A 16,734-nucleotide genomic window follows, 5' to 3' on the forward strand; every position below is an offset into this window, starting at 1 on the left:
TGCAAGGCTTCCGTAGTTCACATGTAGCATGCGCCACACGTGAATTCTGACTGAAAACATCCACGCTAACAATTGACAAGTCTCTGTGTTAGTGAACATTTAGCGATCTGGTTTGATTTTGTTCATAGATGATTTGCCATGGCATAACTAAAGTATCTTCGTGGAAAGATAATCTTCGGTAAGTTGCAAGACGAGCTACATTGTAAAACTAACGTTAGCCTGGCTAGTTTTTCAGGGTTAAATGTGCATGAAATTAAACATAAGAATAAGCGTAGTTTATCTTAAATGTATAACTCAGGATTATGTAAAGACTGTAAATATGTCAATTTTAAATAATAATAATAACATAAAATCCTTTGAGGGTTTATTCATTGCATTTACAGTTAAAGTTTGTGCTCTATATTTTTTTAGTGTCATTAGTATTGTTTAATATTTATTAATATTTATATGTATTGTTTAATAGTTATTTCAGCTCTTATTTAAATATTTTTAGTTTTCTTTTTTTAAGTTTGGTTAGTAGGAATTATTAATTTTATTTGCAATTATTAATGAGTAATTTGTCTGTTTGCTTTTGCCCTATACTATGAATAAATCTCTATTATTAATAATTTTAGCACTTTATTATACGTATTTGTTGTGTTGCTACACCTGTTTTTGTTCGCACTCGTTAACTGACATCTATTGTTTTTCTGTCATCAGGCTTTTTTGTGGCAGATGTTAGCATGTACTGTTCTTCAGCTATCCTTAAAGTGTTCTGGTTTGTCATCAGCATTTCCTAAGAACAGATCCTTGCTCCAGATCCTCCCTACAGGACTCACCTGTGTCTTCACAAAATTCAGGACAATGGACAGCAATAAACAATCTCAAGACTCCAGCAGTATCACCACAGATGAACCAATGCAAGACAAAAACATCCAGCACCCATCCAGCTCCACAGAAAGCAATCAGACACCATCCACAGATCCTGGGCTTTTACCGGGAGAGACAGTGGTCAGGGAGGGAAAGGCTGCTATTTTATTCCCAAATGCTAATGAGGTTTTTTACAACCCTGTTCAAGAGTTCAACCGAGATTTAACGTGAGTGTTTTTTTTATCCCACTATTAAACTTCTTTTAAACTTCTTTAAAGATACTATCTAATAAATTTTCTTAATTACTTTAAGTATAATATGTAAGGGTGCTTTCACACCTACACTTTTGTTTCGGAACGTATCTCGTTTGCCCAGTTAGCGCGGTTCGTTTGGCATATGTGAACAGGGCAATCGCGCTCTGTTCCGCGCCAAAGTAATCGCTCCGAGATCGCTTGAATGAGGTGGTCTCTGCTCGATTGAAACGAACCCTGGAGCGGTTCGATTGCAGTGAGAAAGCGATCCGATCCGAGCGCGGTTATATCACAGTGTTTTATGGATATGTAATAGGCTTACGGCTATATGAAGAGAGAATTAGGAGTAAGGCGGGAAGTTTCGCGAGTCTCCGGATGCCCGCAAACGAGTGATGATCTCCCGGTAATCTCGTGTCTCTCTCCCAGTCCTCAAATAGGCATCGTCGCGCACCCTTCTCACCCCTCCCCACCGTGTCTCTCCTCAGACACGTCACGCGCGCGCACCCTGTCAATCACCACCAAACCACCACCTCTCCTGACAGCTGAGCGGGACGCTGCAAAATAAACCCTGACACTCTGACCAATGTGAGGAGAGTTTACTCGCACGTGACTTGTTTTAGCTCTTTTGGTCCGATTAGAAACTTTGCAGTGTGAAAGCGAACCGCTCCAAGAGCAAAGAGCAACAATGTAACAATTTTAATCTCTGTTTCGGAACAACTGAATCGATTCACAGGTGTGAAAGCACCCTAAAATACGTTTTTATAACTGTTTGTTTATTTATTTATTTTGATAGTACGTTAAAGGGATAGTTCACCCAGAAATGAAAATTGTCATCATTTTGTCACACTTGTTCAAAAGCTGTTTGAGTTTTTTTCTTCTCTTGAACGCTGAAGAAGATATTTGGAAGAATGCTGGTTAATGACACCCATTAACATCCATAGGAATTTTATTGCCCTACCTGGGTATTTGACGAGTGCCAGCAACCAGCATTCTTCCGAATATCTTCTTTTGTGTTCAACAGATTAAAGAAACTCAAACAGGTTGAAAACCACATGACTGAGAATAAAGTGGTAATAAATTAGGTAATTTTCAATTTTGGGTAAACTATTTCTTTAAGAAATTGTTATTTTATGTATTATTTCCTTTTGTAGTATTTATTAATGTTTTATTTTGTCTTATTTTCATATTTGTAGTTTTTAATGTGCTTTTGTTGTCTTTCTAAGTTTTTTGTTTACAATATTATTTAACTGTTATTTTTATAGTTTTGATTTTTCGATTTCATATATATTTAAAAAAATCTCATGTATATATATATGTATGTGTATATATATATGTATATATATATATGTATGTATGTATGTATGTATGTATGTATGTATATATATATATATATATATATATATATATATATATATATATATATATATATATATATATATATATGTAATGGGTATATATATGAGTTTCCACGGGGTCTTAAAAAGTATTAAAAGTTGAAAAATCAATTATGAGACAATTAAGACCCTTAAAGGGTACAAAAAAAACTCTTAATTGTGTTATATATATAATCAGGGTTTATGCATATATTTATATTTTATATTTTCATACATGTTTTAGTAAATTTGTCATGTGCTTTTGAAATTTTTACCACTTTTATAATTTCTCAGTAACTTTATTTTTATACATTTAAAGCATTTATATTTTATGTTATGCTCAATGCTGGGCAAAGATTAATCACAATCGATCACATACAAAATAAAAGTTTGTGCTGACACAATATATATTTTTATATATATATATATATATATATATATATATATATATATATATATATATATATATATATATATATACACGCACACACACAGACAGACACACACACACAAATATATATATATGTTTGTGCTGTGTGTCTAAACAAACTTTTATTTTGGAAATGATTAATCACTATTTATTTTTGCCCGGCACTAGTTATGTTAATATTTTGTTTTTTGAATTTGATTTTTGAATTCAGTTGTGCTGTGATCACTGAGTTTGCTCGGGATCAGCTGGCTCAGAGGGGTGTCCGTATCCTGGTTCCGGGTGAGAAGGACAGAGTCGTGGTTCAGCTCTCAGAGGATAAGAACGGGGCGGGGGATCAAGAGGCACCAGAGCAGCCCGAACAAGAGCATCCAAAGGAAGAAGAAGCTGCTGAGAAAGAGTACATCACTGCAACTGTAGGAGAAAGATGTGAGGTACACTGATCAGGGTTCTTCTATTCTTAAATCTTCATTTATTCTGACTTTAAAAGACCTTCTGTTTTTGTGGTGTTTTGATGCTAGAAAATAGACATTATTGTTAGACACAAGAAAGCCAAGATCACCGAGTCTTTTATGCAGTTTTTTTCTCAGTTTTCCTCTTTAATTTGTATCTTTTTTCACATTTTGATATTTTTTAAACTATTAAACAATGCTTTGATTATTTTCGTAGTTAGTATGTTGCATAATAATTAATAAACAAAACTTATATAATATAAACTATATATATATATATATATATATATATATATATATATATATATATATATATATATATATATATATATATATATATATATATATATATATAATAAGCATAAATAGTCCATAGTTTAATTTATGTACTAATAATATATCTAATAACATATTTAATTATATTTTTTACATTTTAGAATTTACTATGTTTTACCACTTTGGTAGCAAGATTTACCACATTGCTGACATTCTTTTAGCATATTGCTTACATTTCCCAGGCTAATCAACTAAGGAATTGCTTGTAACATGGCTAGATTAGAACGTTCCATGAAAAAGAAGCATTAAATGAGTCTAAAGGGCTTCTGTAAGTTTGAATTATTGACAGTTGGAGTAACTAATTAGTAAATAAAATGAACTGTTAAATTTTTTTAGATTCATATTGAATTAATAATTTATTTAGTCCATATTTTAAAAATAATAAATTAAATTTGTTTTTAAAATGTAGAATAAATTAATATTTAATACATTTTTTATAATAGATTTTTGATGTGCATTAATTTATTACAGGATCAGTTCTTTTACTTTCTCTCTGTTTTTCTGTATGGTATTGTGTCGTTTTTATTATTGTTCCGGTTAGTTATGCTTTCCCCTCTTCTGTGACTGAATAAATGAGACTTTTGCTAAAGCATCTGCCGGATGGATGAATGAATGAAATAAAGTGATTGGTTTGTGTCTTCAGCAAGGTCTGCGTGTGCTGGAGGGTCTGGCAGCCTCAGGTCTGCGTTCTGTACGTTTTGCTCTGGAAGTTCCTGGCCTGAAGAGCATCACTGCTAATGATTACTCTGCTAAAGCTGCTGCTCTGATCGCCCGCAATGCACAACACAACAATGTGACCCACATCCTGCAGGCCAGCCAACGAGATGCCAGGTCTGAGCGCCAACTACTATATTTTGCTTGGGTTATTTCAGTGTGGTTTCAGTTGTTTTTATAAATAATTAAAATTAAATGTGGTTTAATTTGAGCTTTATTAAATATGTTATGTGCTTAGGTCATTTTTTTTTATTTGGTTTTATTAGCTCTATTTTAGTTTAGTCGTTCATAGTTTTTGCTTTTTAAATAAATTATCATATTTGATGTTTTCAGTTTTTGTCTGCATTTTTGTTTTATTTTATTCTAATCTTATTTTATTTTATTTTGGTAATTTAGTTTTAATTAGTTCTTATATCATGTGCTTTTTATTTTTACTTTTTAATATTATAAACTTTTTCATTTTTCTTTATTTTATATTTTAATTCAAAGCTTTAGTTAATCTGTTTTGTGCTTTTGTCATTTTTGTGAGTTGTATGTGTGTATATACTTATTTTAAACACTTTTTTAATTTGATATCAAATTAACAAATATACTAAAGCTTTAACTTGAAAAGAAAGATTATATCTATATAGGTACTCGCTGATCTAGCCAATCTCATGAACCATCTCAAAGGTGTTTTGTTGAAGATGAGCAAAATGTTTGAATGACCTTGCATGTATTTATGGCTTTTTTACATACACTGTAAAACTCAACAGTCAACTTTATTAAATTAAATGAGTTTATCTAACTCAAAATTGACTGAAAGTTAATTCTACTCATTTGAAAAGAGTTTTGAAATTGTTATGGTAATGAGTTAATTAAATGCCTTATTGCATCAGCTTAAATGAGGTAAGTTCACAGTACTCGTATAGATTAGTTTTGTAACTCAAACGGTTTGTTGCAATCAGTTTCCTCAAATGGTTTGAGTTCTCTTCATGTATCGGGTTTCACTGTGCTCAAATTGCTTTATTTACTTAAATTGATTAAGTTCACAGCACTCATTAGGATTCGTTTTTGAACTTAAATGGTTTGTTGCAATCGGTTTCCTGAAATGATTACCTTACCTTAACTTATCAGGTTTTACAGTGTATAAGAACTGAAAATTCTGGGTTCTTACAATATTGTAAGTTCACCTAAACCTGACTGGAAATATTAGATACATTAAATCATATAAATTTAATAACATAACCTCTTGTAATTTACTTATTGCGATGAACAGTAATTTATATGCCTATTTCCTTTTAGTAAAGAAGTATTAGATTCATAACTTTGCATTTTAACTTGTGAATTAAATATGCGCTCTAAACTTTTTTGAGTGGGACATGTTAAATTATTCTTCTGTCAAATTTTCCAAATTGCATTGTCAGTAATTTTTTTTTCGCCTTATTTTTAGATCTGTTATATCTATATTATATGTATAACTCAAGGGTACATATTGGTATCTAAAAAGTACAAAAGTGCTCCTCTTAATTTATAGGTACTAATATATACTTCTGAGGTACCAACATGGACCCTTCAAGTACAAATGTGTACCTTTTGAAAAGGTACCACACCAGTGACAGCTCTAGTACCTTTATTTGTAAACAGAGATCTCCACTTAAGTATCATAGAGAGAATATGTGCTTTATGCATTATAAAGCTTGAAGCATCAGACTCAGTACTCTATATCGCCTGATCACCTTGACAAGGAATCGGTTATCTCTATCGGCTGCAAAAATCCCGATCGGAGCATCCCTATTTGTTAATTTTATGTTTTAAGCTCTTAATTTGCTCTTATTGTTGTATTATTCGATTTTATATTATTTGAACAACTTTTATTCCTACATATCTTATTACAGTAGTAGTAATTTGATCACTTCAGCAGATTTATTTCTAATAAAATGTTTCAGAAAGTCATGATTCTCACTCATTAAATAATTACTTTCTATACCTTTGTTTTACATTCTTAGGGGATTCAAAACAGACATTTCTGCACAATGTCTTCCTCAGTGCGTGACAACAATCCTCTCACTCCACCCTTATATCCCACAGTCAATCACATTACATCATCAGTTAGACCACCACTCAATAGTTAAAAACGTCTCATTTTCATTTCAAAATACTGTAATCAACCACAAAATAAATATTTCCTTCACCTTTAAAAGCATTAATTCCATTACACAGGAAAATAACATATCAGTTATCGTTATTCACTTATTTATGTCTGTGTCAATGCAATGAAACTCAGACAGTCCAAAACATTAAAATACATTTTCATCTCATTATTTGTATCATTACATATTCAAAATCCACGATTGACAATATAATAGATAAACAACAAACCATTTAAGAAACACAGAAAGGTCCAATTCCACATTCATTCCACTTGGTGTAAGTGATTTTGTAATAATCTTTTTTTTTTTTTAAGGTTATCAAAAAGATTGTACAATGTGCTTTTACAGACATAGTCAAATGCAAGTTTTACAAAAAAATGTGCAATCAGTTGTAGAAATTATAGTAATCCTTAAAAATAAGCCATTAGATAGATAGAGGGAAGGGAGAAAAAAAAGGTGAAAAATAACACACCATCTATAAGTATTAATACTGGCGACCAATTAGTCACCTAGTCTCTGGTAAGGCACATAAAACTATATATTTTCCTTTATCACAACACATTCCTATAATATAGACATGTCATTTAAAAAAAGAGCATTAAAACAGAACAAAAGAAAATAAAAAAACTACAACAAAAGACTATTCCCCAAGCCTCTGACAACCCTCTTCCACAAAAAAACCTAACTGACACTCGGTTTAATAATCTTTTATTCAGATTACCTCCTCTATGTCAGTGGTTCTCAAAGTGGGGGTCGCGACACAATGAGGGGGGTCGCTCGGTGATTTCTAAAAATCTCATATATGTTATTAGTCTATTAGAATTTTATCAATTATTATATTTTAATATCAATTATTATATTTTATTTGTGACCCCTGGGTTAACTATTCTAGATTAACATCACAACAATAGCGTTAGTTGCAGTTGCATTGATTTTGCAGTACAATATTAGACTTTACCACCTTTATGGCACTCACATACATTAAAAATAAAGGCCACGACTGAACAAGAAGGATGATCTCCAAGTGGCTCCAAGTCTCCAAAATTAAACCAAGTCTTGTGCTGTCAACATTGCACTCACCATTCTCATTAAGTGAGATTAATATTAAATTAAACAAATGAATAATGATTATAAAAAAATATATGGTTGTAAGATTGTTGCACTTTTTTTGAGTTGCCAATATGCTTATGTTTATATAATCCTACTGGTGTGTGTGCGCCATTGTGTGCAATATTTGTATGCTTATAACCACCTCCAAGCATAGTGGGGGTCGGAGTCACTGGAGTTGTTATTTTAGGGGTCGCAGGCTGAAAAGGTTAGGAAACCCTGCTCTATGTGACTCAAATACTTCCTCAACTCATATACATTCCTTGTTTAAGGTCATGTCTGAAATCTATAAAATGTCTTGCCCCTGCTGAAGCTATAGTAGGTCGTCATATACTTGATTTATGTCCGCAACTGTAACTGATGTGATGACGTCCTTATATATGTAATGTTTCAAATAGTTGAATTTTATTACCTAATATAATATACTTTATTTGTTTTATTAATATTATTGTTTTATTTATTTCAGCCTCATTTTATTTAGCAAAAACTACCAATAACACATAACAGCTAGCAGTAACCAACATGTTAAATCTCCATATGTCCAGTATGGTGATGTACGAGGCAAGAGGGAGGAAGGAGCGCTATGATGTCATCGATTTGGACCCCTATGGCAGCCCGTCTCCATTTCTGGACTCTGCCGTGCAGGCTGTCAGTGAAGGGGGTCAGTCTAATGCTCCATCACTTTTCTCACATTAACTTCTAGCTTCTCTAGTACACAATTTTTTTTTTGTCATCAGGGCTGCTGTGCATCACCTGTACAGACATGGCAGTCATGGCTGGAAACAGCGGAGAAACCTGCTATAGCAAATACGGCTCGGTGTCCATCAAGTCCAAATATTGCCATGAGATGGTAAGTTTGGCCCGTCGCCTTGTCATTGTGTTTGTTTGTATGCAAGTTGATGAGATATCATATTCATATTTTATTTTATAAAAATAATACTGTGAGCTTAACTGAGCCTTAACAGTGACATCTTTATTAAATTGAGCTGAATTAGTCTCAAATTAACTAGAGCTACAGTACACCAGCACTCTTCTTCACTCTCCTGTCTGCCTGAATTGCTGGAATATTCCACAGTTTTAAATATTATGACATGTTCTCTCTTTTCTTCATCTATGTTAAGCTGCTTTGACACAATCAACATTGTTAAAAGCTCTGTAGAATTAACAGTGAAATTTAATTGCGTATTTTTCTTTTCCAGGCTCTGCGTATAATCCTGCACAGTTTAGATCAGCGTGCAGCCGTGTATCAGAGATATATCGAACCTCTGCTGAGCGTCAGTGTGGATTTCTACATTCGTGTGTTCGTCAGGGTCAAAACAGGCCAGGTTGTCGTCAAAAACTCTGCAAGGTAACACACAGTTTACTTTATCTAAGTAGAAAGAATCAAACTCTGGGTTTTTATGGGTGCAGTAAATCTTGAAAATTCTTCATTTTTAACTAATCAAAGTAAAAAAAAAAGCTTTAAAATAGCTTAGATTGTAGATAAAGTGCTTGAAAGTGTAATAAATTAGGTTTTCATAATAATTTATTTTACTAAATAGGTAATCATAATTAACTGTTTAATTTTTGCTTTTGCATAAAATTAAGACTCTGGAGTCTGTGCCTGTAGCATGATTTGGCGCTTTTTTTATCTGCTTCCTTTGAAATTAAAATAAATGTAAAATTGAAAGATGACATATTTATGATGCAAATAAACAACAAATATTTAAATAAATAACATTAATTAGGAGCTAACATGCCATCAACATTTTTCCCTACTATACTGTACTATACTATACTATACTATACTATACTATACTATACTATACTATACTATACTATAGAATAAAACAATGATTATCATGTGATATAATGTAATGAAGTAAGTAAATATGTAAATTACTACACTTTACAAAGTGTGCATTTAAATGTGCTTTTAAAAATATGATGAAATGGAACATTTAAAATTGTCTTTTTATATCACATAATATAAATCATATAAATGCAACCTTGATGAGTATTACAGACCATAATCTTATAAAAACCAACCTTTCTAAATTGTTTTTATTTTAGAAATAGTAAGTAAAGTGTGTATGTGTGTGTTTCCCAGTAAACAGGCTCTGGTGTATAACTGTGTCGGCTGTGGTGCGTTTCATCTGCAGAGGATGGGGAAGAGGATAAACCAAGGCAAACAGTCAGTGTTTGAAAACCCAGATAACTCCATTTTTGTTAGTTTGCATAAATCATGTTGTTTTTTTGTTTGTTTTGTTTTTTGCAAATAAACTCTTCAATGCACAATACAAAAAAAAAACATGATTTTAGACATATTTTCATCGTTTATGCAACTGAATTTTCATTTGCACCTCCAGGATTGGTCTTTTATCTCGTCAATTGGCAAGTTTGTACTGTCGGTATGACTGTGTGTTTTTGTAAGTGTGTCTTTATGTGTTTGTTACAGTATGAAATATTCAGCAGCCACTGGACCACCAGTAGGGCCAAACTGTGAACACTGTGGACAGAGACATCAGGTCTGAATCCTTAATTTCTCTGCTTCGGTGTACTACAAAAATAAATAAAATAAACAATCTTATTTATAGGATATGTGATGTATTGTTTTTAGGATCTTGTATCTGTTTATTTGCTCATTTCTGCTTTTTTTTTTTTTTTACATTTCATGCTAATTAAAATATGCTACAAATTTGGTGGGATGTCTGTAGTAGTCCTCATAAATAAGTAATGACATTAGCTTTAAAATAGCTTTAAATCTTTAAAACTGCAGAAGCTTTAAAACTCATCATGTGAAATTCTTTTTGAATCAGACATTATGAAAATATTCTTAGGTTCTATATTAGTTTGTTTTGTGTGGTTTATACAGTTGAAACCAGAAGTTTACATACACTGTATAAAAAAGCACAAAACCATTTTAAAAAAGTCAGATGTTAATGTGACTAAACTTTTTCTCTTTTAGGTAAGTTAGGATTGTGAAATTTGTTAAGTTGTTAAGTCAAAGTCAAGTTTACATACAATAAGATTAAGCTCAGATGATGGTGTCAAGGTTTTGGAAGTTTCTAGTTGGCTAATTGACAACATTTGAGTTAATTGGAGGCACAACTGTAGAATAGTATTTAAGGAAAACCTCAAACACACTGCTTCCTTTTGTGACAACATGGGAAAATCAACAAGCCAGATTACAATTTGCTAAATTACACTGGGAAAAAGAATAATTTTTGGAGACATTTCCTGTGGTCTGATGGAACTAAGATTGAACTGTTTGGCCATAATGACCAGTGTTACATTTCGAGGACAACGGGGAAAGCTTACAAGCCTAGGAACACCATCCTAACTAACTGTGAAGTATGGGGCGGCAGCATCATGTTGTGGGGCTGTCTTGCTACAGGAGGGACTGGGCCACTTCACAGCATAGATGGCATCATGAAAAAAGAACATGATGTAGAAATAATGAAGCAACATCTCAAGACATCAGCCAGGATATTAAAATTTGATATTAAAATTTCTAAACAGACCATGACCCTAAGCATACTGCCAAATTAGTTCAAATGTGCTTTAAGGACAACAAAGTGAATGTTTTGGAGTGGCCATCACAAAGCCCTGATCTCAATCCTATAGAAAATTTGTGGGCAGAGTTGAAAAGGCTTGTGCGAGCAAGACAACCAACAAATCTCACTCAGTTACACCAATTCTGTCAGGAGAAATGTGCCAAACTTCCTTCTAACTATTGTGAGAAGCTTGTGGAAGGATACCCAAAACATTTGACGAAAGTTAAACAGTTTAAATGCAAAGCTAAAAAAAAACAAAAACAAGGAAATGTATGAAGCTTTTTGTCTTTTTAGAAATTAATAAAAAAAAAATCTCTCATTATCCTAACAGACCTAAAATAGTAAACAATTAGTATGATTCACCCTCAGACATTAAAAAAAATGGTTATGTTCCTTTTTTTAGAGTGAATGTAAACTTCTGGTTTCAACTGTATATATAAATGTATTTGTAGAATTTATGTTTTAGTTTTTCATATACTTAATATGAGTAATATCGATTTCGTATTGCAATATATGAATTTGAACTTCTAGTTATTCCTCCGTCTGCGTTTTTAGTTGGGTGGTCCCGCCTGGGCGGAGCCTCTTCATGACATCAACTTTGTTCAGAAGGTTCTGGGTGCTGTTTCAGGAAACCCCACACGCTTCAGAACGTCTAAGCGGATCGAAGGAATGCTCAGCATGGTGACCGAGGTCAGTCGTTAATGAAATATTTAAATCCATTGACATTATCATAACATCTTAAATGTCTCTGGAAAGTAATGGCTTGACTAGAGAAAGAGCTGTGTGTGTGTGTGTGTGTGTGTGTGTGTGTGTGTGTTTCAGGAGCTGCAGGATGTTCCTCTGTACTACACTTTAGATCATTTGAGCAGCACAGTTCACCGCAGTACACCGCCCATGATGCAGTTCAGGTAAACTAAATACAACATTTTGTATTTACGTTACTGTTACAAAGCTTGTGGTCAGTACTGACACTTTTTCGTCTGTATGGATGGAGGATTTCCACCGTGTACCATTCCTGGAAATATTTACTACCACCTCGACTGCATCGTTTTATGATTGGTATTAATGAAGGTCTTCACAAGTTCACAAATTAGCTTTTTTTTAGAATATATTATTTAAAGACAATGTACCTCAAAATGTTGCAACATGGTCAACAGAAAGTTGGCCTACTCCTCACCCATTCCTCCAAACAAACAGATCGCCAGGTAGAATAAAAGAAATGGAAGAGATCAGTCATAAACCTATGACAGTGAATAGCCAAGAAGCAATAAAAACAAATGAATGCTTCTACAAGCTGTATTGTTATTAAATGGGATGTGTAAACAATCCACATCATGATTTTGTCAAGTATGATGCGATCCTGGGTTAAAATCTATGTTGATCCTCGAACAACATTTTTGTTGGAAAATGTAATCCATATGTAATCCCTACCCCCTAAACCCAACCATAACTGTAAATAATTCCCAAAATCAGAGGAGAATAATAGTTGAATAACAATCATGTAGAAGTGCATAAACCTAACCGTAAGCCTAAACCTAACATAAGTGGTAAACATATCCCTTAAATCTGATTGGTAGAATAAAATGTTGTTCCAGGATCAACATAGATGTTAATTCAGGAACATGTCCTACTTGGTGGAATCAGATTGACGTGTAAACACTGATTGGCCAAAGAGAATTATCATTACCTGCGTAATTGGATTTGTAACATATAAACCAAACCTGCTAGATTTACAGTCATGTGAAAAAGTTTGGACACCCTTTTGAATTACATGTTTTTCGGTATCAGGAGATAATAACAAACAAGCAAAAACATTATAGGCAAGTCTTAAAATTGGTAAGAGAACACCTCACATTATTTATTGAACAAAAATAAAGCCATGAAAACAAATAGAAAAGCCATGGGTGACTGTAGATCCACTTCTAGCAGTAAATACTTCAAGTAATCATTTTCTGTATGACCTTCACATCCTAAAATCCTAAAAACTTCAGTCAGAATTAGGTCTGAACTTTGACTTCACTATTGCCTATTGTTGCTTTCGTAAATTAGTTCTGTAGTAAGTGCAGCATTGTAAAACAATTGGCCGAGTAATTGGTAGTTCATTATGCTGTGGCAACCTCTTATAAAGCAGGGAATAAGCAGAAGGAAAGCGAACAAGTGAGTTCACCTGTAGATTTGCTGGTGTGCTTGGGATCATTGTCTTACAGCATGACCCAGTTTTGGCTAAGCCTCAGCTGTAGGACGAGCATTGTGTTCACACACACCTGATGGCTCCAAAACTGCTGAAACTTCTGCTAATGATCAGTTCAAGCATTCGATTAGCAGTGCCTGACTTATTTTTCTTAATACTTTGTCTAAGGTTTTATTTTCCAAATTGCAAAAGACCTGATTTTTTAGGGTGTGCTAACTTTTTCACATGATTGGGAATATTCAGCTACAGCCACCACAGAATCATTTTAAATGACGGGTGCAAACATTCCCTTCACTGGTAGCTGAGGATGGGGCAAACAGCATCAGTGGAGGCAAAACTATAACCATATCTATAAACCCACAGACTTTCAAGATGTAATAAATTGAGGTGGAAAGTAAAATGAGCTGAGACTAGTTGAATTAAACTGAGGCTGTGCGGGATGGATTTTTCGGTCCCGCTCCAACAAGATTCTGGTCCGCTCCTTTAAAAATATATATTCTTTTCTCCTGCTCCCACCTGCAGTGTTCATGTTTTGTCCCACTCCAGACTGCAAAAGTTTGCAGGTTACTATCTTATTTGTTTCACCTGCTTCCTTTTTGAATCTAAATAAAACAAGAAATGAAAATTAAACAAATGTTTTGTTTTATTTGAGTTTAACTAAATTGAAGGATGAACATGGACACGAATGAGGACTTTTAAGATCATAGAAATACAGTCAGAACAGCCTAAAGTTCAGTGTACAAATGAATTAGCTTCTGACATTTCGCCTGTAAATAGTTATTTTATTTTAATAGTTATTGTTGCTTTTGTGCAGTAGATAAATAGTGAAATATTTTTTTTAAATATATTAATTTTAAGATATTTCCATTTTGTGGGAGTCCCAAAAATAATTGTATTCTCCCCCAACCTGCACGTACATGAGGACCTTACTACCCGCACCCAAATTTATCCATTTACATTTTGTCAGCCAAGGGAGTACAAGTCTCTATTGCACCGCACACACCGAAAAAGCGTATCGTAATGTGTATCGTAACCTGCCAAATTGGCTAGTGTGTTGATATGATTCTGTTGTGTAGGTCAGCCCTCCTGCATGCTGGATACAGAGTGTCTTTCTCTCATGCCTGTAAGAACGCAGTGAAGACCGACGCTCCCGCGGGGGTGTTATGGGATATCATGCGCTGCTGGGTGAGCTGCCCTCATTCACTATTAACATCCGATCTAAAAGTCCTTTCACTTTTCTAATGGTGCTTCTCTCTTTAACTCCTCAGGAAAGGTCTAATCCTGTGAAGAGAGAGCGATTATCAGAAACCAGTCCTGCTCACCACATTCTCTCCAAAGAGACAACGTAAGCAGCAAAGGCATCTTGTATTTACTTATTTAGTCTTCATGCTATGGTCACATGAGAGCAAAATTTGAGAACACTTTATGAATACCTGATTAAAAAAATGTTTTAGTCTTCTTTGTTTAAATTTTGAAGGAATTCTAAGGTGCTTTCACTCTAGAGCTTTTGGTCCGCAACCCGGTTCGTTTGGCATCTGAATTTGGTATGTTTAGCTAGTGTGAACATGTCTTCTGAACTCAGGTGCGCACTTGTGAACCGTACCCGAGTCCGGCTGAAAGAGGTGGTCTGGAGTACAGTTTGTGGGAACTCTGGTCCGGTTCACTTCAGATATGAATGCAATCATACCAAATAATGAAAGTAAACCGCCAACTGTACAACAAACTTTAGCTTTCATAACGTTCATTCGTGTCTGTATGTCTGTGTATCAGTTATCTTGGTGACAAGAGTTAAGTTATCTGCTTATTTCCACCAAAAACAACTGCCGCAGACATTGTGTGATGTTCACGTTTTTAATATTATTTGCAGCAGATAGACGCCGGTGCCTCTCTGTATTTAGGTTTTGGTAACAAAAGCAAAAGACTCAGTAAAAGCAGAATGGCTGTGATATGCGTACATCTATTAAATTAGTATTAGAATATTAATGACAACAGAACATGGGTTGCTTGATAATTTGTTACTTCATTTAAGTTTTGTTTTTAATTTGTAAATTGTTTTAAATTCAAAATTGTAATATATAAATCAGTGTAAACATATGAAAGGTGGAAAACATATTATGTATTTATGTGTTAAAAGCACATGGTCTCCTTTTTTGCCATGGTCTCTCTTTGGTTTTAACAAACTTGTCCCTCAAGTTTTTCTTTAATTATTGGCCATCGGGTTATCCCTATGATAACACATGGATGGATCACCAAAATCTCCAAAATGAATCATATTCTACTTCAATGAAATGTGGCGCACGCCAACTGTTCGCTCGAGAAAAATGTGAATCACCACAAACAACGTGATGACATCACACTTAATCGAACTAGCAGACGTGTCGAGTATAAATCAACCTGTCTACCAGTAACTCTGTTCCTTCTCAAATATCTCCTTTTTTTATTTTTACTGAGCTTAAGAATATATGCATCTTATAAACTATGCTTAAAGGGTTAGTTCACGTAAAAAAGAAAATATATTCTTTATTTTACATGTTTGTATACATACATACATGTATGTATGTATGTATGTATGTATGTATGTATGTATGTATGTATGTTTATTTATGTATGTATGTATGTATGTATATTTATGTATGTATGTCTGTATGTATGTATGTATGTATGTTTATTTATGTATGTATGTATGTATGTTTATGTATGTATGTATATATGCATGTATGCGCATACATTTGTATAAACATTACTGGTTTTCCAACACTATTTAGAACAACAGTATTCAAAAGAGACTATTTAGAAGTATTGATCTATTTTTTTTACTCTACATACATTTATATTTTTTTATTTTCTTTATTCATTCTTTTGTGAGGTTTTAAACCTTTCTGAGTTACTCTGTTGAACACAAAAGTAGATATTTTAGAATGCTGGTTACTTGCACCCACTGACTTCTGTAGTATTTGTTTTTTTTTCTTCGTATTTTGCAAGTCAATTGGTGTCTGCGACCAGCATTATTCAAAATTGAAGTTGTGAAAACCTCTAAATACCATCTGATTTTTATTTATTTATTTTTTCTAAAAAAAAATTCTCAGCCTCCGGTTCAGTAATATCACTTTTATGGCAATTATTAGGTTATTTTCATTGTGTTTAAAGTGAAATTACTGAACATATAGTCAGGTCAAGTAGAGCTTCATTGTCATTCCGCTACATGTGTGGACATGCAGAGGAATAAAATGTTGTGTCTCGCAGGACAACAGTGCCACATAAAATAATCATAAATACAAACACAACACTGGACATAAGAGCCATTTAAAAATAAACACCTAACATAATCTAAAAGATACTTAACTTTACACATAAGACAGGCCATAA

At 33.4% G+C, this 16,734-nt stretch overlaps 2 protein-coding genes across 4 annotated transcripts in view; one reads left to right on the forward strand and one right to left on the reverse strand.

Annotated features, from left to right (window-relative positions):
• The window catches only part of nacc1b (nucleus accumbens associated 1, BEN and BTB (POZ) domain containing b), a 32,516-nt gene extending 30,985 nt beyond the window's left edge, over positions 1-1,531 (reverse strand). For both annotated transcript variants that reach the window (XM_073916904.1, XM_073916895.1), the window contains exon 1: positions 1,423-1,531. The gene's annotated coding sequence lies outside the window, so the exon portion shown is untranslated. The remainder of the gene's footprint in view (positions 1-1,422) is intronic.
• The window catches only part of trmt1 (tRNA methyltransferase 1), a 22,165-nt gene continuing 5,443 nt past the window's right edge, over positions 13-16,734 (forward strand). Inside the window, exons 1-13 of one of the 2 annotated variants that reach the window (XM_680794.9) lie at positions 13-178; positions 700-1,076; positions 3,115-3,334; positions 4,332-4,519; positions 8,187-8,302; positions 8,379-8,491; positions 8,841-8,989; positions 9,731-9,814; positions 10,079-10,148; positions 11,733-11,867; positions 12,000-12,085; positions 14,445-14,553; positions 14,637-14,713. In XM_680794.9, the coding sequence (XP_685886.4) occupies positions 715-1,076; positions 3,115-3,334; positions 4,332-4,519; positions 8,187-8,302; positions 8,379-8,491; positions 8,841-8,989; positions 9,731-9,814; positions 10,079-10,148; positions 11,733-11,867; positions 12,000-12,085; positions 14,445-14,553; positions 14,637-14,713 (1,709 nt within the window). In that variant the 5' untranslated portion in view covers positions 13-178; positions 700-714. The remainder of the gene's footprint in view (positions 179-699; positions 1,077-3,114; positions 3,335-4,331; positions 4,520-8,186; positions 8,303-8,378; positions 8,492-8,840; positions 8,990-9,730; positions 9,815-10,078; positions 10,149-11,732; positions 11,868-11,999; positions 12,086-14,444; positions 14,554-14,636; positions 14,714-16,734) is intronic. The other variant, XM_009306155.4, reaches the window with a different exon arrangement.

Source organism: Danio rerio, chromosome 11, assembly GCF_049306965.1.
Source record: "Danio rerio strain Tuebingen ecotype United States chromosome 11, GRCz12tu, whole genome shotgun sequence".
NCBI classification, from domain to species: domain Eukaryota; kingdom Metazoa; phylum Chordata; class Actinopteri; order Cypriniformes; family Danionidae; genus Danio; species Danio rerio.